At 42.3% G+C, this 26,787-nt stretch overlaps 1 protein-coding gene across 2 annotated transcripts in view; it reads left to right on the top strand.

Annotated features, from left to right (window-relative positions):
* LOC137431838 (zinc finger protein 385D) overlaps positions 1-23,460 on the top strand; it is a 237,385-nt gene extending 213,925 nt beyond the window's left edge. For both annotated transcript variants that reach the window (XM_068123581.2, XM_078781182.1), the window contains 2 exons: positions 11,673-11,789; positions 22,809-23,460. In XM_068123581.2, the coding sequence (XP_067979682.2) occupies positions 11,673-11,789; positions 22,809-23,027 (336 nt within the window). In that variant the 3' untranslated portion in view covers positions 23,028-23,460. The remainder of the gene's footprint in view (positions 1-11,672; positions 11,790-22,808) is intronic.
* The last annotated feature ends 3,327 nt before the right edge of the window (positions 23,461-26,787 follow it).

The following is a 26,787-nucleotide window of genomic DNA, read 5'->3' as shown; positions in this document are numbered from 1 at the left end:
TGAAGACCAGAAAAAGCACAGGGCCCAGAACACTGCCTTGGGGAAATCTATGTTCTTGGCTATGTCGAAATCCGAACCTCTACCCGAACTAAAATGGAAATAGGTCTCGTTGCAGGCAAATTTTGCCTTTCTCATTTTCTTAACTCAAGCTCTCTTTCCAATTCTAATTTTCTCTTTCAAACTCCAACTTTAATCTGAACTGTCTTTCTTCCGATTAAATCCTGGCTACCTCTACTGCATCACTGTGTGTCTTCTCCACCAATGGTGCTAAGCCATGTGTTTTACAATAATCGAGACAATTTACGACTTTCTCAAACGATGTCACGCAAACCCCCATATGACCCAGATACAGCCTCTAAATCTACCTTACATAAGTAACAGTTCTTTATCTTGTACTGATACAGTGCCGTCAGAAAGTATTCACACCCCTTGACTTTTTTCACATTTTGTTGTGTTACAGCCTGAATTTATAATACATTAAATTGACATTTTTGTCACTGATCTACACATTAATCTACATACTACATTAGTATGTAGATTAGACATTAATTCGACATTAGACATGTAGATGTAGATTAGCAGATTAGACATTAGACATTAGACATGATTAGACATATGTAGATTAGACATTAGACATTAATCTACATTAATCTACATACATTTTTGTCACTGATCTACACACCCCATAATGTCAAAGTGGATTTTTTATTTTTAGAATTTTTACAGAATAATTAAAAATGAAAGAGAGAAATATCTAATTTACACAAGTATTCAGTCAGTTTCTGCTGAGTCAATACTTTGTAGTAGTGCCTTTGGCAGTGATTACAGCTTCGAGTCTTTTTGAGTATGTCTGTCTCAACTTAGCACATCTGGATTTGGGGAGTTTCTAACATTCTTCCTTGCAGATTCGCTCGAGGTCTATCAAATTGGATTTGGAGCATCGGTGAACAGCAATCTTCAAGTCTTTCCACAGATTCTCAATGGGATTCAAGTCTGGGTTTGGCTGGGCCACTCAAAGACCGTCACATTCTTGTTCTGAAGCCATTCCAGTGTTGTTTTGGTTGTATGATTGGTGTCATTGTCCTGTTGGAATGTAAATCTTCGCTGCATTTTAAGGTCTTTTGCACTATGAAGCAGGTTCTCCTCAAGGATTTGCCTGTATTTGGCCTAATTGTTCCCTCTATCCTTACAAGTCTCCCAGTCCCTGCCACTGAAAATCAACCCCATATCATGATGCTGCCACCGCCATGTTTCACGGTGGGGATGGCGTTAGATGGGTGATGAGCTGTGCTCAGTTGCCGCCAGATGTGGCGCTTTGTATTCACGCCAAAGAGTTCAATTTTAGTCTCATCAGACCATATAATATTTTTCCTCATGCTCTCAGAGTCTTTCTCGTGTCTTTTTGCAAACTCCAGGCATGCTGTCATGTGCCTTTTTCTCAGGAGTGGCTTCTGTCTGGCCACTCTCCCGAAAAGCCTATCTTTGTGAAATGCTGCACAGACTGTTGTCCTTCTAGCAGGTTCTCCCATCTCAACCAAGAAACTCTAATTCTGTCAGAGTGGTCATTGGGTTATTGGTCACCTCCTTGACCAAGGTCCTTCTTGCCCGGTTGCTGAGTTTGGTTGGATGGCCAGCTCTAGGAAGATTCTGGATCGTTCCATATTCTTTACATTCCCTAATGATGGAGGTCACTGAGCTCTTGGGAACTTTCAATACTCTAGAAATTGTTTTATACCCTTCCCCAGATCCATCCCTCCTCACAATTCTATATCTGAGTTGTACGGACAGTTCCTTGGACTTCATGGTAGAGTTTCTGCATTGACATGCACTATCATCTGTCGGACCTTTATAGAAAGGTGTGTTTCTTTCTTAATTATGTCCAATCAATTGAATTGGCCACAGGTGGGCTCAAATCAAGTTGTACATACATCTCAAGGATGATCAAAGGAAATTGGATGCACCTGAGCTCAATTTGGAGTGTCGTTGGAGTCAATATGTATTCAACCAAAGGGGTTGAATACCTATTGACTCAAGACATTTCAGCTTTTCATTTTTAATATTTTGTAAAGAATTCTAAAAAAAAAAATCCACTTTGACATTGTGGGGTATTATGTATCGATCAGTGACAAAAATAAATCTCAATTCAATCCATTTTCATTTCAGACTGACACCAAAATGTGAAAAATGTCAAGGGGTGTGAACACCTTCTGATGGCATAGTATGTTGATGTGAAGACGTGTTCAGTATTTCTGGCTAGATTTTTAATTTCCACGAAGCTTCCACCCACTTACCCCCTCCCCCTCCCCCCCTTACCCCCTCTTTCTTTTCTCCCACTCATCTCTTGTGTGTGATGTTCTACTCTCACAGTTGCCCTTTGACTCTTTTCCTGTGTTTAATCCTGCTGTCTTTTAGTTTCTCAATGGAAGTTGATTTCTGAAACATAAGTAAATAAAAAAATTAACAAGAGCTGTTTATCGTTTTGATGTAACAAAAAATCTTATTATTTCCAAGTGTTCTCTTAACTTGCATCTTGGTTGAACGGAACACTTATAACCGAACACATGAACAGGCGGCTTCATTCCAAACTATTCCAAACCCAGCATGGATATTTCCAAATTTCAGGCAATGAAAACGATTTGCCTCCTCTAGAGCTCGGCACCATTTGCACGCAAGTAAAACCCCCAAGTGCCCGAAAGCAGGCTCTGTCTTTGATCAAAATCCAATTGGAAACTGATTGAAATGAGGTTCAGGCAGGTCAAACACCAGGCTGAGATTATTTGAAGTGCGATGAAGAATGGTCCATTTAAGGCCTGAATTGATTGACCATTTAACCTTTAAAAAGACAAGCATATGGATTGTGACAAAAACCCTTGTGGTAGAACAGATTTGGATATAGATGTGCAGAGTTGTAAATGCGTCATGGTGTTGGAGCAAATTGGTGGCTTGATATAATTCCCAAAAAGGTGAATGTAGGAGGGAACAGCCTGTTTTTGATCAGTGTTTTCAAGAATCAAGTGGCATGGTGCAGATGCAGGTCACAGAAAGTCTGTACGTTCTTCAAAGTGATGAAAAGCTAATGGAAGATGAAAAGTAAACTCAAAATGAGTTGATGAAAGACATATGTTATTGCAATAAAATCCCTGCTGCAGAGGCAACATAAAAATACATAAAGCTCTTAATAACCACTCACTCACTGACTCGCTGATATAAATGTTTAGTACCTTCCAGGTGGGGTACAAAGTTGAAATATCAGATACTGGTACAACTCAAAGCCAATATCCCAGAAAATAAAAATCACAAAATCGGAATAATCAATGAAAACTAAAATAACATAAATAAATAATTATCAATGAAAACTAACATAACATATATAAATAATCAATGAAAACTAACATAACATATATAAGTAATCAATGAAAACTAAAATATAGATATATATACAGTCACGTGAAAAAGTAAGTACACCCCATGTAAAGTTTTGACTTTTTCAACATATTTCAACATACAGCTATTTGATCTTCATTTCAACAATATTGATCGATAAAGGTGATATAATATAACAAATATCATGAAACATTTACATTTTGTCGTCCATTGTATAATTTAAATAAACATAAATGCAAATGTCGCATGTGGAAAAAGTAAGTACACCCTGACATTTATCACTACTTCAAATACCTAAAATTAGAATCAGGTGCACCAGCTCAGGTGCAAATGATTAGAACATCGTTAGAGAGGATCTTGGAGGAACCTGTCTTATTTAAACATCAGACATTTAGTTTGGTTTGCTCTTTGTTGTTGAAGTGTGTGGCGTCACCATGCCCAGATCAAAAGAGCTCTCTGAGGCCTTCAGAAAGAAGGTTATAGATGCCTACGAGTCTGGGAAGGGATTTAAAAAGATCTCCAAACAATTTGAAATCAATCATTCGACTGTCCGGAAGATCATCTACAAGAAGAGAAGATTCCAAACAACTGCCAACTTGTTCAGGCCAGGCCGCCCCAGCAAGACCAGCCCAAGAGCAGACCGCAAGATGCTGAAAGAAGTCTCTAAGAACCCCCAGAATGTCATCATGGCACCTACAGGTAGCTCTTGCCACTGTTGATGTCAAAGTGCACGAGTCGACCATTAGAAAGAGGCTGCACAAATTTGATCTACATCGGAGGTGTGCCAGGAGGAAACCTTTGCTGTCCAGAAAGAACATCAGGGCAAGACTAAAGTTTGCCAATGAACACCGAGGCAAAGACCAGCACTTCTGGAACAATGTGCTCTGGACAGATGAGTCAAAGGTAGAGCTATTTGGCCACAGTACCAGAAGACATGTTTGGCGAAAACCAAAGACAGCATTTGACCACAAGAACCTGATACCAACTGTAAAGCATGGTGGTGGAAATATTATGGTTTGGGGCAGCTTTGCTGCATCAGGGCCTGGGCAGCTCACCATCATAGAATCCCATATGAATTCTTCATTGTACCAGAGGGTTCTTGAGGATAATGTGAGGCCATCTGTCGGAAAGTTGAAGCTCAACCGAGGGTGGACCTTGCAACATGACAATCACCCTAAACATACCAGTAAATCCACCAAGGAATGGCTGAAAAGAAAGAAATGGAGGGTTCTGGAATGGCCAAGTCAAAGCCCGGATCTAAATCCCATCGAGATGTTGTGGGGGGATTTGAAACGAGCTGTGCATGCAAGAAACCCCTCAAACATCGCACAGCTGAAATAATTCTGCATGGAGGAGTGGGCAAAAATTTCTCCCAGTCGATGTCAGAGACTGGTAGACAGTCATAAGAAACGCCTACTTGAGGTTGTTTCGGCCAAAGGGGGCAATACCACCTATTGGAGCCAAGGGTGTACTTACTTTTTCCACATGCGAAATTTGCATTTATGTTTATTTAAATTATACAATGGACTACAAAATGTAAATGTTTCATGATATTTGTTATATTATATCACCTTTATCTATCAATATTGTTGAAATGAAAATCAAATTGCTGTATGTTGAAATATGTTGAAAAAGTCAAAACTTTACATGGGGTGTTCTTACTTTTTCACGTGACTGAATATATATATACTAGCGGGGTCACCCGTGGGAATCCCACGGGCATGGATGTGTGTGACATTTCGACATATTGAGTTATATGCTGCACATTCATTTTTACAAAATGGTTACTGGCAAGTCATCAGATCCAGAAATGGTGTGAATTTAGTTATTTCACATAATATGTGACCCCTCACTCCTCTCCACCTGAGACTCTCCTGTCTCCACCTGACACTCTCCTGTCTCCACCTGACACTCTCCTCTCTCCACCTAGCACTCCTCTCCTCTCCAAACCCTCACATCCCTCTCCTTTCCAATCCCTCACCTCTCCAATCCCTCACACTCCTCTCCTCTGCAATCCTTCACACGCCTCTCCAATCGCGCCTCACACTCCTCTCCAATCGCGCCTCACACTCCTCTCCAATCGTGCCTCACACTCCTCTCCAATCGTGCCTCACACTCCCCTCCAATCACTCCTCTCCAATCGTGCCTCACACTCCTCTCCAATCACGCCTCACACTCCTCTCCAATCGTGCCTCACACTCCTCTCCAATCGCGCCTCACACTCCTCTCCAATCGCGCCTCACTCGCCTCTCCAATCGGCTTTCCCCGTCTCGTTTCTCTCCTTTTTCTCCCGTCTCGTTCTTTTTCTTGCTCCAAATCGGCCCGTCGGAATCGGAAATCGGCCCGTCTCGCCCGTCGGCCCGTCGGAATCGGAAATCGGCCCGTCTTGCTTTTGTGCTTGTGCGTAAATAAATTGTGTTCATGACACCATTTCTGGTGTTGGGCTAGCGGCTAGGGTGCCGGCTTAGGATCCTGGGTTCGAATCTCGGTCGATCGCCGAATTAATGCCAGGGGGGTTGACTCAGCCTGTCATCCTTCCGAGGTCGGCTAATTGAGTACCAGTTCACTGGTAATTCCCTGTTTGTCGTTGAAGGCGGCAAAAAGGGTTGGCGTCAGGAAGGGCATCCGGCCGTAAAACATTGCTTCAAAAAGGGGACAAAAAACAACAACTACCACGGTCCCCGAAAAGGCCAACCCCCGCTTTGCGGGGAAAAATGGCCTCTAAACGGTGGTTTTTACACCATTTCTGGATCTGATGACTTGCCAGTAACCATTTTGTAAAAATGAATGTGCAGCATCTAACTCAATATGTCGAAATGTCACACACATCCATGCCCGTGGGATTCCCACGGGTGACCCCGCAAGTTTGCATTGACGTTCGTCGATGGACTCGTTCGCCCGTCTCATTCGTTTTCTTGCTGCATCCTGTTCAAGTCTGCGTTCTTCATCGATCGTCTCATTCATTTTGGAAATAGAAGTTTCCACGCAGCGCATGAATTGTCACGAGTCAAGAGGAAGTGTCTCGTCATCATCAAATGACAAATATATTACATTGTGAAAATTAAAGATTTCAAATAAACCTATTTAAAGTGTATTCGCACATAACTAATTTTAAAAAACGAAGAAATATCTCTTGGTAATTTCCTGAAACATATTTTACTTCCGGCTAATAATGTTGAATTAAATAAAAACGAAGAAATATATGTCGGCATCATTGTTGACGTTTTTGTGACGACTGTCATCAAACGAAAAAGTAATATATCTTAACGGAAAAGCAAAAGCGAATTTTTAATATATATCGACACGTTGCCGTCGGTGTCATGTTGGGCGGTGTATGATACACCATGACGCGATTTTTAAAAATATATCTCTGCATTTTCCCGCGTGTGTGGAATGTTCTCAATTATTGCTGACACCGAGTCCAAAACCATCGATAAAAATGAAATCATATGGTGAGTTAGATTGGAGATAAAGGCGTGAGAGAGACTCAATGGCCTTGAAGTTGAAGTTACAGGCGTTTGAGAATTCATTTCGTTCTATAAACGGCAACTTTCATTGGATTTCCTTCCCGTTTTTTTTCAACCGAGTCGAAAACTATGTTAGCGACTGTGAAAAATGAAATGATATATCGAATTTTTAATATGTATCGACACGTTGCCGTCGGTGTCATGTTAGGCGGTGTATGATACACCATGACGCGATTTAAAAAAATATATCTGCATTTTCCCGCGTGTGTGGAATGTTCTCAATTATTGCTGACACCGACTCTAAAACCATCGATAAAAATGAAATCATATGGTGAGTTAGATTGGAGATAAAGGCGTGAGAGAGACTCAATGGCCTTGAAGTTACAGGCATTTGAGAATTCATTTCGTTCTATAAACGGCAACTTTCATCGGATTTTCTTCTCGTTTTTTTTCAACCGAGTCTAAAACTATGTTAGCGACTGTGAAAAATGAAATGATATATCGAATTTAAAATAGATATCGACACATTGCCGTCGGTGTCATGTTGGGCGGTGTATGATACACCATGACGCGATTTTAAAAAATATATCTCTGCATTTTCCCGCGTGTGTGGAATGTTTGTGGAAAATTAAAGATTTCAAATAAACCTATTTAAAGTGTATGCGCACATAACTAATAAAAAAAACGAAGAAATATCTCTCGGTAATTTCCTGAAACATATTTTACTTCTGGCTAATATGTTGAATGAAATAAAAACGAAGAAATATATGTCGGCATCATTGTTGACGTTTTTGTGACGACTATCATCAAACGAAATAGTAATATATCATAACGGAAAAGCAAAAGCGAATTTTTAATATATATCGACACATTGCCGGCGGTCGGGCGGTGTCATGTTGGGCGGTGTATGATACACCATGACGCGATTTTAAAATATATATCTCTGCATTTTCCCGCGTGTGTGGATTGTTCTCAATTATTGCTGACACCGAGTCTAAAAGTAAAACCATCGATAAAAATGAAATCATATGGTGAGTTAGATTGGAGATAAAGGCGTGAGAGAGACTCAATGGCCTTGAAGTTACAGGCCTTTGAGAATTCATTTCGTTCTATAAACGGCAACTTTCATCGGATTTTCTTCCCGTTTTTTTTCAACCGAGTCTAAAACTATGTTAGCGACTGTGAAAAATGAAATGATTTATCGAATTTGATTTGAAATAAAACTGGGGGAGAGCAAGACACCACGGGCCTACAAAACAGGACTCAAAGCTATGCGAGTTAATAAAATGGTGGATATTTGTTTATAGCCACTCCCAGAATGGGTGGAGCTATGGGTGGAGCTACTCTGCAAACCGAGTAAGCCACACCCCGGACAGACACCCAACAGATAGACAGACAGACAGACAGACAGAATCATCTACGGCTATTATAATATAGATATATATATAATGTCAGTCTCCTACCCAGTTTAAATTAATGGCTGCCTCAAACAGGTTTTCATCAAGGATTTTCCTGTACTTTGCTCCATCCATTGTCCCTTTTTTTTTCACATGATCATTTATTGTGACCATCCCGACCTTGCTTACACACTTTTTGGAGTGAAATCCCAACATCCTTTTGCATTTAAAAAAAAGAAGTTTTTATTTCTTGTATACATAGATGTTGAGTGAATCGGTAGAAAAATTGTGATTTATGACCTTGACCTTTGACCTGTTGACCTCCAAAACCATAGCCTTCCAGCTTTTCACTAACTCTACAAGGTGGTGAAGTTTCGTGAACATAGGAGTACAAATGTGCCCTGTAGGTGATTCACATACAGACAAACAGACAGACAGAATGACAGAGGAGATAAACCAATATATTTGTGAATGTTCAATTTCGCAAGTAACAGACAGACAGACAAAGAGACAAACTAGTTTCCACAGCCTCAAGCTGAGCAAGGTGTGAGGCAGGGAGCCAACCCAGAGGGGAGAGCAGTATTCAGTCAAGCTGCGGAAGGCCTTATTGGTGGATAGGGGTGTTCATGCATTAAAGAGGGGCACAGGTTACTTGTAAGCTGGCTTATTGTATAACTTGAAAAAATTTTGTGGATTGAGTTTCATTCATAAAGCAGCCAAAGTATGAAAGAAAAGTTATCAAAATGCTGGAACAAAGCTCAACTATACTGTCAAGAAAAAACAAATAATTTTGCTGGTACTAGATAATATAACGTCATACGTTATACACATACTTTGCTATACACACGTCAGGTGGGTCGACGACAACCGTTGACTACCTGCTGGTGCGTAGGCGAGATAGGGGGCACCTCCGGGACACAAAGGTGATCCCGGGGGAGGAGGCTGTTTCACAGCACCACTTGGTTGTCTGCGACATAAGGGTGAAAGGTGCGAGGAGAGCTCGGCGGGTGAAGTACCAACCGAGAATGAAGATGTGGAGGTTGAAAGAGGTGACAGTAAGGGAGGCATTAAAAGAGAGGCTGAGTATGGTAGAGGATGATGTGGTTGAGCTTGAACGTGGTTGGATGTCAATGAAAGATAGTCTGTTGGGAGCCATTGGTGAGGTATGTGGATGGACAAATGGACCACCGAGGCACTCGGAAACATGGTGGTGGGATGATGAAGTTGGAAAGAAGATTGACGAGAAGAGGAAGAAGTTCAAGGAGTGGCAGAAGGCGAAGGGTACGGGAGCAGAAAAAGCAGAGCATGAAAGTTATAAGGCAGCCAAGAAGGCTGCAAAGAAAGAGGTAGCAAAGGCGCAGAAGGCATGCAGGAAAATGTTCGCAGAACACTTGGATTTGGAAGAGGGTCAGAGAGCGGTATTCAGGATTGCAAGCAGATAGCGAAAGAGAGGTGTGATGTGATGGGGGTGAGTTGCTTGAAGGATGAAGTGGGACAAATCGTTGTGGACCCAGATGGAATTAAAAGAAGATGGAAGAGATATATGGAAATACTGTTGAATGCAGAGAATGAATAGGATGGCAACATAGAGAGTAACCCAGTTTTAGGACCGGCAGAGAAGATAACCGAGAAGGAAGTTGAGGAAGTGATAAAAGCAATGAAGAGCAGAAAAGCGGGAGGGCCGACGGGAGTTGTGGGAGATATGTTGAAGGCAGCGGGAAATTGGGGTGTGAAGAGAATGACAGAGATCTGCAATCTGGTGGTGAAAGAAGGCCGCATTCCAGTGGATTGGGAACTGAGTCTCCTCGCCCCTCTATACAAGGGGAAAGGTGACCCTCTGGACTGTGGCTCGTATCGAGCGATAAAGTTGTTGGAGCATGGAATGAAGGTATTGGAAAGGGTGTTGGAGAGGAGGATAAGGAAGAACGTGAGGATCGGCGAAATGCAGTTTGGATTTATGCCAGGAAGAGGAACGACAGACGTGCAGTTGCAGTTGCAGGAGCAGTTGCATTGTGAAGCAGTTGCAGGAGAAGTACATGGAGAAGAGGAAGAAGTTGTTTCTTGGGTTTGTTGATCTGGAGAAAGCATTCGATAGGGTTCCACATGAAGTAGTGACATGGGCATTGAGGAAGTTAGGAGTGGAGGAATGGTTGATCAGAATAGTGATGGCAATGTACAAAAGAGCGTGCACAGCTGTAAGGACGAAGGACGGGAACAGTGGTGAGTTTGAGGTGAAGGTGGGAGTGCATCAGGGGTCGGTACTAAGTCCACTACTGTTTGTAGCTGTGATGGAGGTGCTGGCTCGGAACGTAAAGGAGGGTTTACCGTGGGAGTTGTTGTATGCAGATGATCTGGTGTTGATTGCAGAAAGTATGGATGGACTGAAGGAGAAGATGAACAAGTGGAAGGAATGTATGGAGACAAAAGGTCTGAAGGTGAATATCGGAAAGATGAAGGTGATGGCAAGTGGTAAAGCATGTGGTGAGGTGGAAAGAACTGGGAAGTGGCCGTGTGCTGTGTGCAGGAAGGGTGTCGGAGTGAATTCCATTCAATGTACAATGTGCGCTGAGTGGGTTCATCAAAAATGTAGTGGTTTGAGAGGGTCATTAACCAGTGTAGCAGCTACATTCAAGTGTAAGATGTGCACAGAGGGAGCTGCAGATGGAGGAAATGTTGAGTTGGATCTTGGAGACGGCATGAAGCTGGAAGGTGTGAAAACATTTTGTTACCTAGGAGACATGCTGAATGGAGAAGGTGGATCAGACTCGGCAACGGTTGCTGGAGTGAGATGTGCATGGAAGAAGTTTCAGGAACTGAGTGGCGTGCTGACGAGGAGAAGAGTGTCGTTGAAGCTGAAGGGAAAGGTGTATGCTGCATGTGTGAGAAGTGTTATGATTTATGGGAGCGAGACGTGTGTAATGAATGTAGAGCAGCAACGAGGCTAGAAAGGGTGGAAATGCAAATGGTTCGGTGGATGTGCGGAGTATCGTTGAGAGAGAGGAAGACAAATGATGAATTGCGAAAGATGATGGGAATAGAGCCTGTGATTGATGCTGTGAAGAGAAACAGGTTGAGATGGTTTGGTCATGTGTTGAGGAAGGATGAAAGTGACTGGTTGAGAAGAGTGATGGAAATGAATGTAGAAGGAAGTAGAGGATGGGGAAGACTGAGAAAGGCCTGGCTAAAGATGGTCGAAGAAGAAATGCGGGCAAGGGGGTTAACAAGGAGAGATGCAGAAAATAGGGCAAAATGGAGAAGATTGTCATGGGGACCGCAAGGCTAACCCCCGCTCTTGCAGGGAAAATGGCCTTAAAATGCCTGTTGTTTGTTGTTTTGTACTAGATAATATAAATGTATGTCAGTATTTGCCCTAAACTCGTGTGTACTGTTGACCTTTGCCGAGACTTTTGGCATGTCCTTACAGCACATCACAAGCCGCAGGCACAAGGACCAGATTGCAGGTCGTACCGCCAAGGCAAGGTTCATCCGATGCAGGAGGAGAAATACCTGGCATCAGTCTTCACCTCCTGTAATACAACAGGTAATAAGCTACATTTATGGTCTCCATTTTTTTCTCCCACAGTATTCAGTATACGCCCCTTGAATGAGGTGTTTAACCTCCCTGATTGTATGATAGCATGCATTCATTCTACCTGGTCTACATATTATCACGAATTGAAAAGTGTCACAGCAATCTTCATTTTTTGAGAACGTTCCTTAATGGGAGCGATAGGTACCGTCTGCCACACGGCACATTATCTCTGGTATCCACTCACTATATGGAATCGCCTGGATGCAGCGGATTAAATTAAAATTAGATTAAAAGCTGGAGAACTGAAATTATATTTGGATATATATATATATACACGCACAACAGGGTGAGGTGCATCACGTGATTGGATCGGTGTGAGCTTCGCTCACTGTGCTGCACGCGTTTGTCTTTGCATTAGTTCAGTTCATTGTGAATTAGACGCCTTAATATGACGGGGGATATCATGATACAGAAAATTTGCGCTGTACGCTTGTATTCTGCATCTGGAAATTTGGCTGAAGTTCACAGACAACTTGTCAAAGATTGTGGTGCTGACGCAATTGACAGAAGAACCATCGGCAGAATGAACAAGCACTTTGATGAAACCGGCAGCATTCTTCCAAAACAGTCACCAGGTAGGCCTCGTACTGTTGGAACTGAGGAAAGCAGAGCGGTCATTCAACAACAACTCGACAGTAACATACCATTATCAACTCATCGTTTGTCAAACGTCACCAACATAAACCGATCATCGATTTGAAGAATACTAAAAGACCTTAATGCGAAACCATACATACCCAGATAAATTCACCAAATATCTGAGGATGATTTTGACAGGTGTGTTGAGGCATGCGAGACATTGCTTGGGTTAATGGATGTAGACAATGATTTGCAGAACAGGCTCTTTTGGTCAGATGAATCCAAGTTTACTTTATCTGGTTCTGTGAATCGTCATAACAGCGTGATATGGGCAGGAGACAACCCACAATTTACTGTTGAGCACAACGTCCTGTATCAAGCTAGTGTGTCCATCTGGGCAGGCATTTCTTCTGGAGGCATTGTTGGAACAATATTTTTCGAAGAAAATGTGAATGCTGCAAATTACCTTCTAATGTTGGAGCAGCATGTATTTCCATTCAGTGATAGCCAAATGTGGTTCATACATGATGTTGCGCCTGCTCATTGTGCTGCCAGTCTACACCAGGCTTTACATGCAAATTGATTGGCCGCCGTGGTCCGGTTGAATAGCCACCACGGTCTTCTGATTTAACAACACCCTGTGATTTCTTGCTTTGGGGTTTCCTCAAACACAAAGTGTATGCGAGGAATCCTACGACCCTTAGAGACTTGAAACAATTCATCCGAAATGAGACTGCTGCCTTAACGACTGAAACATGCAGAACTGCGTGTCAGAGTGTAGTTTGAACATTTGAACTGATCTGTTTCATGTATATTTGACTGATTAGACTGCTTAATCATGTTTTGTTTTGCACCAAAGAACGATAATAAACTTAGTTGATTATTGCAGGTCTCGTTCTTCAAAATGTGCCCAGGGTTTCTGGACAACTCTGTATGTGTGTATATATATATATATATATATATATATATATATATATATATATATATATATATATATATATATATATATATATATATATATACACATACAGTGCATTAAGAAAGTATTCAGACCCCTTCACTTTTTTCACATTTTGTTATGTTGCAGCCTTATGCTGAAATCGTTTAAATTCACTTTTTCCCTCATCAATCTGCACTCCATACCCCATGAAGACAAAGAGAAAACAGGATTTTAGAAAGTTTTGTAAATTTATTACAAAGAAAAAACTGAAATATCACATTTGCATAAGTATTCAGACCCTTTGCTACGACACTTGAAATTTAGCTCAGGTGCCTCCCATTTCTCTTGATCATCTTTGAGATGATTCTACACCTTGATTGGAGTCCACCTGTGGTAAATTCAATTGATTGGACATGATTTGGAAAGGCACACCTGTCTATATAAGGTCTCACGGCGGACTATGCATATCAGAGCAAAAACCAAGCCATGAGGTCGAAGGAACTGCCTGCAGAGCTCAGAGAGGATTGTGTCGAGGCACAGATCTGGGGAAGCCTACAAAAAAAATTCTGCTGCATTGAAGGTTCCCAAGAGCACAGTGGCCTCCATAATTCTTAAATGGAAGAAGTTTGGAACAACCAGGACTCTTCCTAGAGCTGGCAGCCCGGCCAAACTGAGCAATCGGGGGAGAAGGGCTTTGGTAAGAGAGGTGACCAAGAACCCGATGGTCACTCTGGCTGAGCTCCAGAGATCCTGTGTGGAGATGGGAGAAACTTCCAGAAGGACAACCATCACTGAAACACTCCACCGATCTGGGCTTTATGGCAAAGTGGCCAGACGGAAGCCTCTCCTCAGTTAAAGACACATGAAAGTCCGCTTGGAGTTTGCAAAAAAGCACCCAAAGGACTCTCAGACTGTGAGAAACAAGATTCTGTGGGCTTTCATGTGGCTTGCCAGTTTGGAGAGCCAGGCGGGATGCCAGATTGCATCAAAAGCTTGAGATCTGTCCAGATAGATAGCCCAGATTTCATGTTTGATATAGAGGGCCTCCAATCCTTCATCCATTTTTGGGAGAGTAGAAGCTGCATGTCCAATAAGGAAGAGTGACCAGGTCTGAATTCAAATTCATGAGCTGAAATGAGGATGATGGAGAAAAGAAATGATTTTATGTCAACTGCGATGATTGATTCAATGACCTTGCTGCTGATTGTAAGTAAGCTAACTTATCTGTCGTTAAGAGGATCTGTTTTTGTACCTTTTATGTGATGTTGGCTGATTTCCAAGCAGATGGAAGATGATCTAAGGTAAATGGCAGGGTGAAAAGGGCGGGGAGAGTATGTGCAAGAGCAGCAGAGCAGGTTTTTAGGACATGTGAGCTGATATGATGTGGATCAGTTGCAGAGTCAGTGTCGAGGGTCTTTTTCTTTTGAGGTCAGAGTCGAGGCCAGAAAAATTTCCACCTTCTCAGATGCAAAAAACAGAGAATCCGGCAGCAGTTGAGTCTGACTGGAAAGAGTGGGTACAGAGAGAGAGGGGTTGGGGACACAAAATTTGGAAATAAACACAGAATTGAGGCATTTGGCCTTCTCACAAGCGGAGTCAGCTGTGGTGCGATTTTAAGTGAGGGAAAGGATGGAAGGGCATACACCAGAAACCGACTTGCCAAGGCACCACCAGGTTTTAGAGGAACGTTTAACAGCAAAATTGGAGAAGGGGCGGTCAAAAGCAGAAAGACCACTGAGCTACCTGTGATGTGGAAGCAACAGACCTTGTGCTTCTGCCTCATCACAGGACATTCCAATAATGTTAAAAGCTGTAGATTCCATGGAATCCAGATGAGACAGACGTAAACCTGGAGTGCCAGCACATTGTGGAGAGAAGAACTCCACTGAGTTACAGGCCTTATAGACTGAGTAGCTATGATTTTCGAGGGAAAGACATGGGAACCACTCTCTTACCTTTATCAGTTCATGTGGTAACGTCTCCAGTTATCCTGCCTAATATTTCAGCTCTGGAATGATTCAACCAGTAATTCAACCGCCAGAAAGCAACTTCCACTTTACTCCACTGACAAAAACCAGCAGTCTCTCCATGAAGTTTGGAACTATTGTGTTTTGCTCTCAGACATGCCAGAATGCAAAATGAGGCCCAACTGATGTCTGAACTCGTAGGCCTCTCACAATGCACAAACACTTGGTAGCAGTTGGTCATCTATCTCTGGAATATAATCCTCATTTGTTGCATCACTTTGGGGTCACAAAGATTCTGCTCATGCCAAGGCTGACCACCTTAGCTCGCCCTTCACAGAAAAAGCTAAATTCCCAAACTTTTATATTAAGGTACCGATCCTCCATCCACCTATCCCTTTATTGAGACCATCGATCACCAAGTGAACTTCCTTCTTACCAAGGTGACGAAACCACCAACCAATCTTGACTGCTTCGCTGATACCGCTCATGATGGCATAAATGATATCATACTCAAATATTGATCTGTTCTGTTTACGCCTCTTTTCCAAGTTATTCTCTGAGGGCCAGGTGCTTGCATCATGAGATAATGCCAAAGGTATTCCAAATCATAAGAATAGTGCCAAAAGGAATCCTCGTAATTCTAGATCATTCAGCATTCCTCCCATCATAAGCAAAGTTATGGAATCGATAATTGCAACAGAGCTCAAGACTCAACTCTTCTCTGACTCTAATATTTAATCATCAATTTCTCTTCTGCCCAGGCCAATCCACGTTGGACATTTTGTGTCAGTAATGAATCGATGCCCTCGATCTCCAACATGAGGTCAGGGCCATCTCACTCGACTTTTTCCCATACATTTTATCGTGTCTGGCACCCGAGTCTGATTTCCCAACTGTCAGCTCATGGCATCCTTGGTTCCCTCCTATATACTAGATTTCAGGATTCCTGTGTGCTTGCAAGTTGTAAGTTGTGGATGTATTTAGATGGAATTCTCTGCCATTCTCTATCTCAAGAGGCCAGTGTTCCTCAAGGTTCAGTTATTGGACCAATCCTGTCCTTGATGTACCTCAATGGCCTGTCACTGGTAAATCCATTGTACCACATTGCAAATGACTTACTCTGTGCAGGGTAGTTCTTCACCACTGCCAAAGCAAGCAGCAGCAGCATCCCTTCCTGCCAATCTCGAGAGAATAAGCAAGGGGAAGGGGGAGGGGGTAAGGGGAGGAAGGGGGAGGGAGGGAGGGGAGAAGGGGGGGACGGGGGGAGGAGGGAGGAGGAGGGGAGAGGGAGGCATGAGTGGAAGGGGGTTCATCACCTTTTCATTGAAAATATGCTGGTGAATGTGGCGTTCATCACGTTTCTGAGTTAAGTGTGATGCCGATTAGGAATAAGAAGAGGCCGTACTACCAACTTCGTACACTTCCGGAATTGTTTGATTTATTTGTATTCAAATGTCTGGTGATTGTTTTGTATTTATTTATGCGATTGTGTACTTGTATATTACTGTTATTCATTTAAAAAGGCTTCTGCAATATCGAGCGATTTTTTTTTCCCCCTTTTTTTTTTAATGTCCAAAAAAACGAACTTTTTATTTAAAATTGTTTTTTTGGTTTTGGCCTAAAACACTCCCAGGCACTCACTGATGAACCTCTGAAAGTTTGATGAAGACAGAATTGTCTCCCGTTCAGCCATCTCTCCCGTTCAGCCATCTCTGAATAAAACGCGGACACACACACAGACAACTCGCGTTTATATATTGTTACGGACGCGGTTTGGATGTTATTTTTGACCGAGCGGTTGGTATGACCGCGACCGAACAGTTATTCCCCGACTAAACCCCGATTCCACCCAGACGTTGACCAAATCGCGCTATGCTAAATCAATGATGGAAAGGACACAACGACTGGGATAGATGAAACGACGCAAGGGTACAGTTCTCAAGGCCTCCGGAGGAGGGTATAATTACAGTGGTGGAGAAAAGGGGGTAGATTACACGGTAGAGTGAGGTAAAAGACACAGAAGAGATAGGCACTTAAATACAATCTTATCTTATCCCAGACAGACCACAGACAAACGGAACAAGGCTGACTTACACAGGGATTGATGGCAGGAAGGGACAGGTAGTCGATAGCACAAGGTGCACCTTGGCTCGGGGACAGGATAAAGCACGGTCCAGTCCAGAGATGCGGGGAGGCCTCACAGCGCTCGGAGGGTACGTCTTGCTTGCTCCAAGCTCAGCGCGCATCTGATGTCACCTCCCTCTTCCGGCGCATGCTCAGCGGGGAGTGACACGCCCTCGGCTGGTTGGCTCCGCCCCCCTGGGGCCGGTCCGCCGCTTCCATTGGGTGCGGGGGTTACCGGGCTCCGCCCTTGACGAGGAGCTGACAGGGAGCCCCTATTTGGTAACCCCGTCGAGCACATGTTCGATGGCGGCTCGTTGGGAAGGCCTCATGCCCTCCCAACACCCCCTACCAACCAAGCCGGAGTGAGGACGCGCACTCCCTGTGCACGCCGCCGCCGTTGCTGTTGTTGTTGTTGTTGTTGTTGTTGCTGAACCGTGAGGAAGAGCTGCGGGGAGGTATTGGGGGGTCCTAAACTTCCTAACGGTGCCATACAATCACATTCTGGTGCAACGAAGGGTCAGAATTAATGGAAACGAGTCCTTAACTGACATAGACTAAGAATAACTAGCAAGATGTCCTATAGTTGTCTTACATGAGATGCGGTGAACCTGGGCACGACATTTAATGGGGGAAATAGGGGGAGGTCGGGTCTACAGAGTGTTGTTTACAGACAATGGGACTAGGGAATGGGGGATTGGGGATAGTTGGGAAGTATTGAGGAAATAGGGGAATATTTACAAGCGGATATGGATGGATGTAAATCCCATATCCGCAACAATATATATATATAGATAACATGTCTTGGGCATCTACAAACTGGCATCCAAAGCCAGCTGCCCCCTTCAATTATCTGCAGGATCAAGTATTTGCTTTTGCTATCCTCAGCTTATAACGGTGTACAAAGCCTTCATCCAAGGTTTCTTGGAAGGTGGCTCCCCCATGTGGACTGGTGCTTCTGCTTCCCATCTTAACCCTCTTGAGACTGTGGACTGCAAGGCCCTCCAAATCATTGTCTTGTTGTGACAGGAGGTTGAGTCTCATGATTTGTTTCTTGCTCACCGCAAACCAGTTGGTGCCCTCGCAGTTTTTCACCAGCGCTATTCTCGTCTTATCCTCCCACACTCGTCTTTTTTTCCAACCCGTGTCCCTCCAGGTCACACATTTTCAACCATTTTTTTTTTCTATTGGCCCTTTGCTCCCCTATTATTCTGCTCTTCATGACCCAATAAAACCATATAAAAAAGGAAGAGATGGGATATGCCAAGGGATGAACTACAAATGCTTGAGTACAACAGGGGTGTCAGTTTGAGGGGGGGAGGGAGGGAGTGTTTGGGTGGGAGAGAGGGACAAAGCCAGGAGGACCCAGACAGACACACACACACACACACACACACACACACGCAAATGCGGAAATGCATGAAGACAGAACAAGACCAATACTACACGTAAGGTAAAGACATGGGACACAATTACAAAAATAGCCAAAGGACAGAAAAATATACTTTGCTTGGAGTGATTGTGCACACACGAGGAGCTTAACAACCCAACAACAACAACAACAACAACAACTTAGAAAAACACGGTGAGACACAAGTTCAGTCGTCTTGGCAAACTTGAGAATGTTTGCTTGATCCCTAATTCTGTCGCTTTATTTCATCAACCCATTTATATTTGTGCTTCGTTTCCACACGATATCCACCTTTATATCCCCCCTCCTGGCCAGTTTTTGCAACCACAGGTACAACTACTTTGAATGGTGTTACATCCATCCTCTTCAACAAGTGCTAAACAACACAGAAAGCTAAATTAGCCACATGATGGAATGATTGGAGGTGAAAAACATTCATTAGTAGAATCCAGCACTCGATATCCACTTTTACTTCCTGCACAACACTCTATATGCACTTTTACTTCCTGCACAGCACTCTATATGCACTTTTACTTCCTGCACAGCACTCTATATGCACTTTTACTTCCTGCACAGCACTCTATATCCACTTTTACTTCCTGCACAGCACTCTATATGCACTTTTACTTCCTGCACAGCACTCTATATGCACTTTTACTTCCTGCACAGCACTCTATATCCACTTTTACTTCCTGCACAGCACTCGATATCCACTTTTACTTCCTGCACAACACTCTATATCCACTTTTACTTCCTGCACAGCACTCTATATGCACTTTTACTTCCTGCACAACACTCTATATCCACTTTTACTTCCTGCACAGCACTCTATATGCACTTTTACTTCCTGCACAGCACTCTATATGCACTTTTACTTCCTGCACAGCACTCTATATCCACTTTTACTTCCTGCACAGCACTCGATATCCACTTTTACTTCCTGCCCAGCACTTTATATCCACTTTTACTTCCTGCACAGCACTCAATATCCACTTTTACTTCCTACCCAGCACTCTATATCCACTTTTACTTCCTGCACAGCACTCTATATGCACTTTTGCTTCCTGCCCAGCACTCGATATCCACTTTTGCTTCCTGCCCAGCACTCGATATCCACTTTTACTTCCTGCACAACACTCTATATCCACTTTTACTTCCTGCACAGCACTCTATATGCACTTTTACTTCCTGCACAGCACTCTATATGCACTTTTACTTCCTGCCAGCACTCTATAACCACTTTTACTTCCTGCACAGCACTCTATATCCACTTTTACTTCCTGTACAGCACTCTATATCCACTTTTACTTCCTGCCCAGCACTCTATATCCACTTTTACTTCCTGCACAGCACCCTATATCCACTTTTACTTCCTGCACAGCACTCTATATCCACTTTTACTTCCTGCACAGCACCCTATATCCACTTTTACTTCCTGCACAGCACTCTATATCCACTTTTACTTCCTGCCCAGCACTCTATATCTACTTTTACTTCCTGCACAGCACTCAATATCCACTTGTACTTCCTGCACAGCACTCTATATCCACTTTTACTTCCTGCACAGCACTCTATATCCACTTTTACTTCCTGCACAGCACTCTATATCCACTTTTACTTCCTGCACAGCACTCTATATGCACTTTAACTTCCTGCACAGCACTCTATATGCACTTTTACTTCCTGCTCCGCACTCTATATCCACTTTTACTTCCTGCACAGCACTCTATATCCACTTTAACTTCCTGCACAGCACTCTATATGCACTTTTACTTCCTGCTCAGCACTCTATATCCACTTTTACTTCCTGCCCAGCACCCTATATCCACTTTTACTTCCTGCACAGCACTCTATATCCACTTTTACTTCCGGCCCAGCACCCTATCCACTTTTACTTCCTGCCCAGCACACTATACCTACTTTTACTTCCTGCACAGCACTCGATATCCACTTTTACTTCCTGCACAGCACTCTATATCCACTGTTGCTTCCTGCCCAGCACTCTATATCCACTTTTGCTTCCTGCCCAGCACTCTATATCCACTTTTACTTCCTGCACAGCACTCTATATCCACTTTTACTTCATGCACAGCACTCTATATCCACTTTTACGTCCTGCACAGCACTCTATATCCACTTTTACTTCCTGCACAGCACTCTATATCCACTTTTACTTCATGCACAGCACTCTATATCCACTTTTACGTCCTGCCCAGCACTCTATATCCACTTTTGCTTCCTGCCCAGCACTCTATATCCACTTTTACTTCCTGCACAGCACTCTATATCCACTTTTGCTTCCTGCCCAGCACTCTATATCCACTTTTACTTCCTGCACAGCACTCTATATCCAATTTTACTTCATGCACAGCACTCTATATCCACTTTTACGTCCTGCACAGCACTCGATATCCACTTTTACTTCCTGCACAGCACTCTATATCCACTTTTACTTCCTGCACAACACTCTATATGCACTTTTACTTCCTGCACAGCACTCTATATCCACTTTTACTTCATGCACAGCACTCTATATCCACTTTTACTTCCTACCCAGCACTCTATATCCACTTTTACTTCCTGCACAGCACTCTATATCCACTTTTACTTCCTGCACAGCACTCTATATCCACTTTTACTTCCTACCCAGCACTCTATATCCACTTTTACTTCCTGCACAGCACTCTATATCCACTTTTACCTCCTACCCAGCACTCTATATCCACTTTTGCTTCCTGCCCAGCACTCTATATCCACTTTTACTTCCTGCACAGCACTCTATATCCACTTTTACTTCCTGCACAGCACTCTATATCCACTTTTACTTCCTGCCCAGCACTCTATATCCACTTTTACTTCCTGCCCAGCACTCTATATCCACTTTAACTTCCTGCCCAGCACTCTATATCCACTTTTACTTCCTGCACAGCACTCTATATCCACTTTTACTTCCTGCACAGCACTCTATATCCACTTTTACTTCATGCACAGCACTCTATATCCACTTTTACTTCCTGCACAGCACTCTATATCCACTTTTACTTCCTGCCCAGCACTCTATATCCACTTTTACTTCCTGCACAGCACTCTATATCCACTTTTACTTCCTGCACAGCACGCTATATGCACTTTTACTTCCTGCACAGCACGCTATATGCACTTTTACTTCCTGCGAGCACGCTATATGCACTTTTACTTCCTGCACAGCACTCTATATCCACTTTTACTTCCTGAACAGCACTCAATATCCACTTTTACTTCCTGCACAGCACTCTATATCCACTTTTACTTCCTGCCCAGCACCCTATATCCACTTTTACTTCCTGCACAGCACTCTATATCCACTTTTACTTCCTGCCCAGCACCCTATCCACTTTTACTTCCTGCCCAGCACCCTATATCCACTTTTACTCCCTGCACAGCACGCTATATGCACTTTTACTTTCTGCCCAGCACCCTATATCCACTTTTACTTCCTGCACAGCACTCTATATCCACTTTTACTTCCTGCCCAGCACCCTATCCACTTTTACTTCCTGCCCAGCACACTATACCCACTTTTACTTCCTGAACAGCACTCGATATCCACTTTTACTTCCTGCACAGCACTCTATATCCACTGTTGCTTCCTGCCTAGCACTCTATATCCACTTTTGCTTCCTGCCCAGCACTCTATATCCACTTTTACTTCCTGCACAACACTCTATATGCACTTTTACTTCCTGCACAGCACTCTATATCCACTTTTACTTCATGCACAGCACTCTATATCCACTTTTACTTCCTACCCAGCACTCTATATCCACTTTTACTTCCTGCCCAGCACCCTATATCCACTTTTACTTCCTGCCCAGCACCCTATATCCACCTTTATTTCCTGCCCAATTAGCTATGATGTGCTTTATTGTCAGGGGATGTTTTTTTTACTGCTCTTCCTGTTCTTTTTGCAGCACAAGCTTCCCGACCAATCGAACGCAGCATCAGCAACCCTGTCCAATGTATTGTCTTCATCCTTTGGACTTTTCCCAACAGTTCAACCTCCTCAAACAGCTGTTCCTATGTTTTCCACTCCAGTACCACGATCCACAGCAAACTTTTGGAGATTTCTCCATCCCGGTCATGGCCCGATGCGCTCTCGTTGCATCCCAGTGATATTTTCGCCATACTGAGCGTATGGGAACTTCTTGCTACCATGTCGTCTTCAAGAACATTTTGTAACCTTATGATGGGACTTTGGGTATTCACCTGAGGCTGTTCCAACATGGCCTGGTACAAATCACCAGCATTGAAAGAACATTTCGTTTTGGGAAACCGAGTTGTTTCTATGGAATCTACACGTATGTTTGGTTGTAGAATACTCAAGAACATTCCTTATTTTGTATTGAGGAACCCTTGTAGTACTTACTATTGGTATCGTTTAAATGTTTATGGGATCTTGCTTTGAGTATGCGCAAAATTACAAATTTATGAACCTAATGAATGTCATTGTCCATTATTTCATTGTATGGCTCCCATGTAATGTGACTGAAGAAAAAGCCAACTTTTAATATCAACATGTGAATACGATAAAAAAGATCCATTAAACATTCATTTATCAACGACATTTTCAAACCTACTTCGTTAAATTGCTACAAATTCAGTTGAACATTTATGTCCCAGTTCCCAACTCCCACGTCCCATTCGATGCCGCAGCAGGATATTCATCATGGTGCATGCAAACAATGACCGGATCTCTTCGAAATATCCTTTGGGATTTTTAACTTCCTCAAATAAGATGCAGGAGAAAACCGGTTAATGTTTTTTTTCTTACATAGTCGAGGCTCATGGAAGAGCTGGCACATTGAACAGATCAGGAAGTAACAGGGGAGTAGAGAGAGGGGGCACCAAAAGCAGCAATGAAGGGGGAGAGTTGTGCAGACAATGGGTGCGGGGAGGAATGGGGAGCAGAAAGGACACACGGGGTGGACAAGATGGATGCAGAAGGAAAATCGCAGGAGAAAAAAAACTGAAAACCTGGAAGATGGAGGGTTTGGAGCGGGTGAGAGGGGGAGGGTTAATGAGGGTGGACAAGATAATGGTTTTTCAATGGGAATGATCTGAGATGGTAGTGAAGAGCTGGAGGGAAGAATGAGATTGAAGAGAATGTGGAAGTTAGTTCCACCAGTAGGAAAAGTGAGGAAGCAAATAGGGTGTGAATGTTCACCCAAAGAAGGGCATTCTCTGAGATGTAGTTCTTCCTGGAATAGTTTCACAACAGTTTTAGTTCTGTTTGTATCGTATCCAATAGAAACACCCGCTACCTAAGAGAGCGGAAAGGGAGGACAACCTTGAGTCAGAGGTGGCCATCCAAACTTAGTCGACCATTTTACTTGTACAAACTAGCTTCAGTGGTGTAATGGTTGGAATGTCCACTCCGAGTCTGGGAGGTCGGTGGTTCGATTCCCATCCTGGCCGAGTCATGCCGCAAGACTGCAAATGGTAGGTGCTGCTTTCTTCCTTGAGACTCAGCATTTAAAGGGACGTGGGCCACAGACAAACGATCGTAAGTGGGCAATAACACGCTTTGATGGACAAAATTGCCTCCTCCTGTGAAAGTTCCACGCATGGAAACGCATCTTTATTAACTTCCACAAGTTTGAGGTTTTGAATGATAACGTCAAGTTTTCAAGTTATTCTATCAAGAGTGCATTACGCAGGTATAATCGATCACCCACCACTTGTTAGGATAGTTCACCACCTCAACATAAAAGGAAAAATCTAAGTTGAGGTGGCCATCCCAACTTAGCGGAAACGTTCCCAAGCACACTCAGAATACAACCATCACTTTTCAACTTATTTCGTCGAGCGGTTGAGGAATGCTGGAAATATTGAGCACGGATGTGAATTGGACATAATGTTTCAACTTCGATTTTGATTCTATAAGGTTTAACCTTCCATACAGAGATACAAGTTGATTCTATAAGGTTTAACCTTCCACACAGAGATACAAGTTGATCCTATAAGGTTTAACCTTCCATACAGAGATACAAGTTGATTATATAAGGTTTAACCTTCCATACAGAGATACAAGTTGATTCTATAAGGTTTAACCTTCCATTTTGAGATACAAGTTGATTCTATAAGGTTTAACCTTCCACACAGAGATACAAGTTGATTATATAAGGTTTAACCTTCCATACAGAGATACAAGTTGATTATATAAGGTTTAACCTTCCATACAGAGATACAAATTGATTATATAAGGTTTAACCTTCCATACAGAGATACAAGTTGATTCTATAAGGTTTAACCTTCCATACAGAGATACAAGTTGATTCTATAAGGTTTAACCTTCCATTTTGAGATACAAGTTGATTCTATAAGGTTTAACCTTCCATACAGAGATACAAATTGATTATATAAGGTTTAACCTTCCATACAGAGATACAAGTTGATTCTATGAGGTTTATCCTTCCATACAGAGATACAAATTGATTATATAAGGTTTAACCTTCCATACAGAGATACAAGTTGATTCTATAAGGTTTAACCTTCCATACAGAGATACAAGTTGATTCTATAAGGTTTAACCTTCGATACAGAGATACAAGTTGATTCTATAAGGTTTAACCTTCCATACAGAGATACAAGTTGATTCTATAAGGTTTAACCTTCCATACAGAGATACAAGTTGATCCTATAAGGTTTAACCTTCCATACAGAGATACAAGTTGATTCTATGAGGTTTAACCTTCCATACAGAGATACAAGTTGATCCTATAAGGTTTAACCTTCCATACAGAGATACAAGTTGATTCTATAAGGTTTAACCTTCCATACAGAGATACAAATTGATTATATAAGGTTTAACCTTCCATACAGAGATACAAGTTGATTCTATAAGGTTTAACCTTCCATACAGAGATACAAGTTGATTCTATAAGGTTTAACCTTCCATACAGAGATACAAGTTGATTCTATAAGGTTTAACCTTCCATACAGAGATACAAGTTGATTATATAAGGTTTAACCTTCCATACAGAGATACAAGTTGATTCTATAAGGTTTAACCTTCCATACAGAGATACAAGTTGATTATACAAGGTTTAACCTTCCATACAGAGATACAAGTTGATTCGGTAAGGTTTAACCTTCCATACAGAGATACAAGTTGATTCTATAAGGTTTAACCTTCCATACAGAGATACAAGTTGATTCTGTAAGGTTTAACCTTCCACACAGAGATACAAGTTGATTCTATAAGGTTTAACCTTCCATACAGAGATACAAGTTGATTCTATAAGGTTTAACCTTCCATACAGAGATACAAGTTGATTCTATAAGGTTTAACCTTCCATACAGAGATACAAGTTGATTCGATAAGGTTTAACCTTCCATACAGAGATACAAGTTGATTCTATAAGGATTAACCTTCCATACAGAGATACAAGTTGATTCTATAAGGTTTAACCTTCCATTTTTAGATACAAGTTGATTCTATAAGGTTTAACCTTCCATACAGAGATACAAGTTGATTCTATGAGGTTTAACCTTCCATACAGAGATACAAGTTGATTCTATAAGGTTTAACCTTCCATACAGAGATACAAGTTGATTCTATAAGGTTTAACCTTCCATACAGAGATACAAATTGATTATATAAGGTTTAACCTTCCATACAGAGATACAAGTTGATTCTATAAGGTTTAACCTTCCATACAGAGATACAAGTTGATTCTATGAGGTTTAACCTTCCATACAGAGATACAAGTTGATTCTATAAGGTTTAACCTTCCATACAGAGATACAAGTTGATTCTATAAGGTTTAACCTTCCATACAGAGATACAAGTTGATTCTATAAGGTTTAACCTTCCATACAGAGATACAAGTTGATCCTATAAGGTTTAACCTTCCATACAGAGATACAAGTTGATTCTATAAGGTTTAA

The sequence above is a fragment of the Myxine glutinosa genome, chromosome 7 (assembly GCF_964187855.1).
Source record: "Myxine glutinosa chromosome 7, kmMyxGlut1.1, whole genome shotgun sequence".
NCBI classification, from domain to species: domain Eukaryota; kingdom Metazoa; phylum Chordata; class Myxini; order Myxiniformes; family Myxinidae; genus Myxine; species Myxine glutinosa.
Note: the sequence above shows the minus strand (reverse complement) of the source record. Positions and strands in the feature narration are given on the sequence as shown.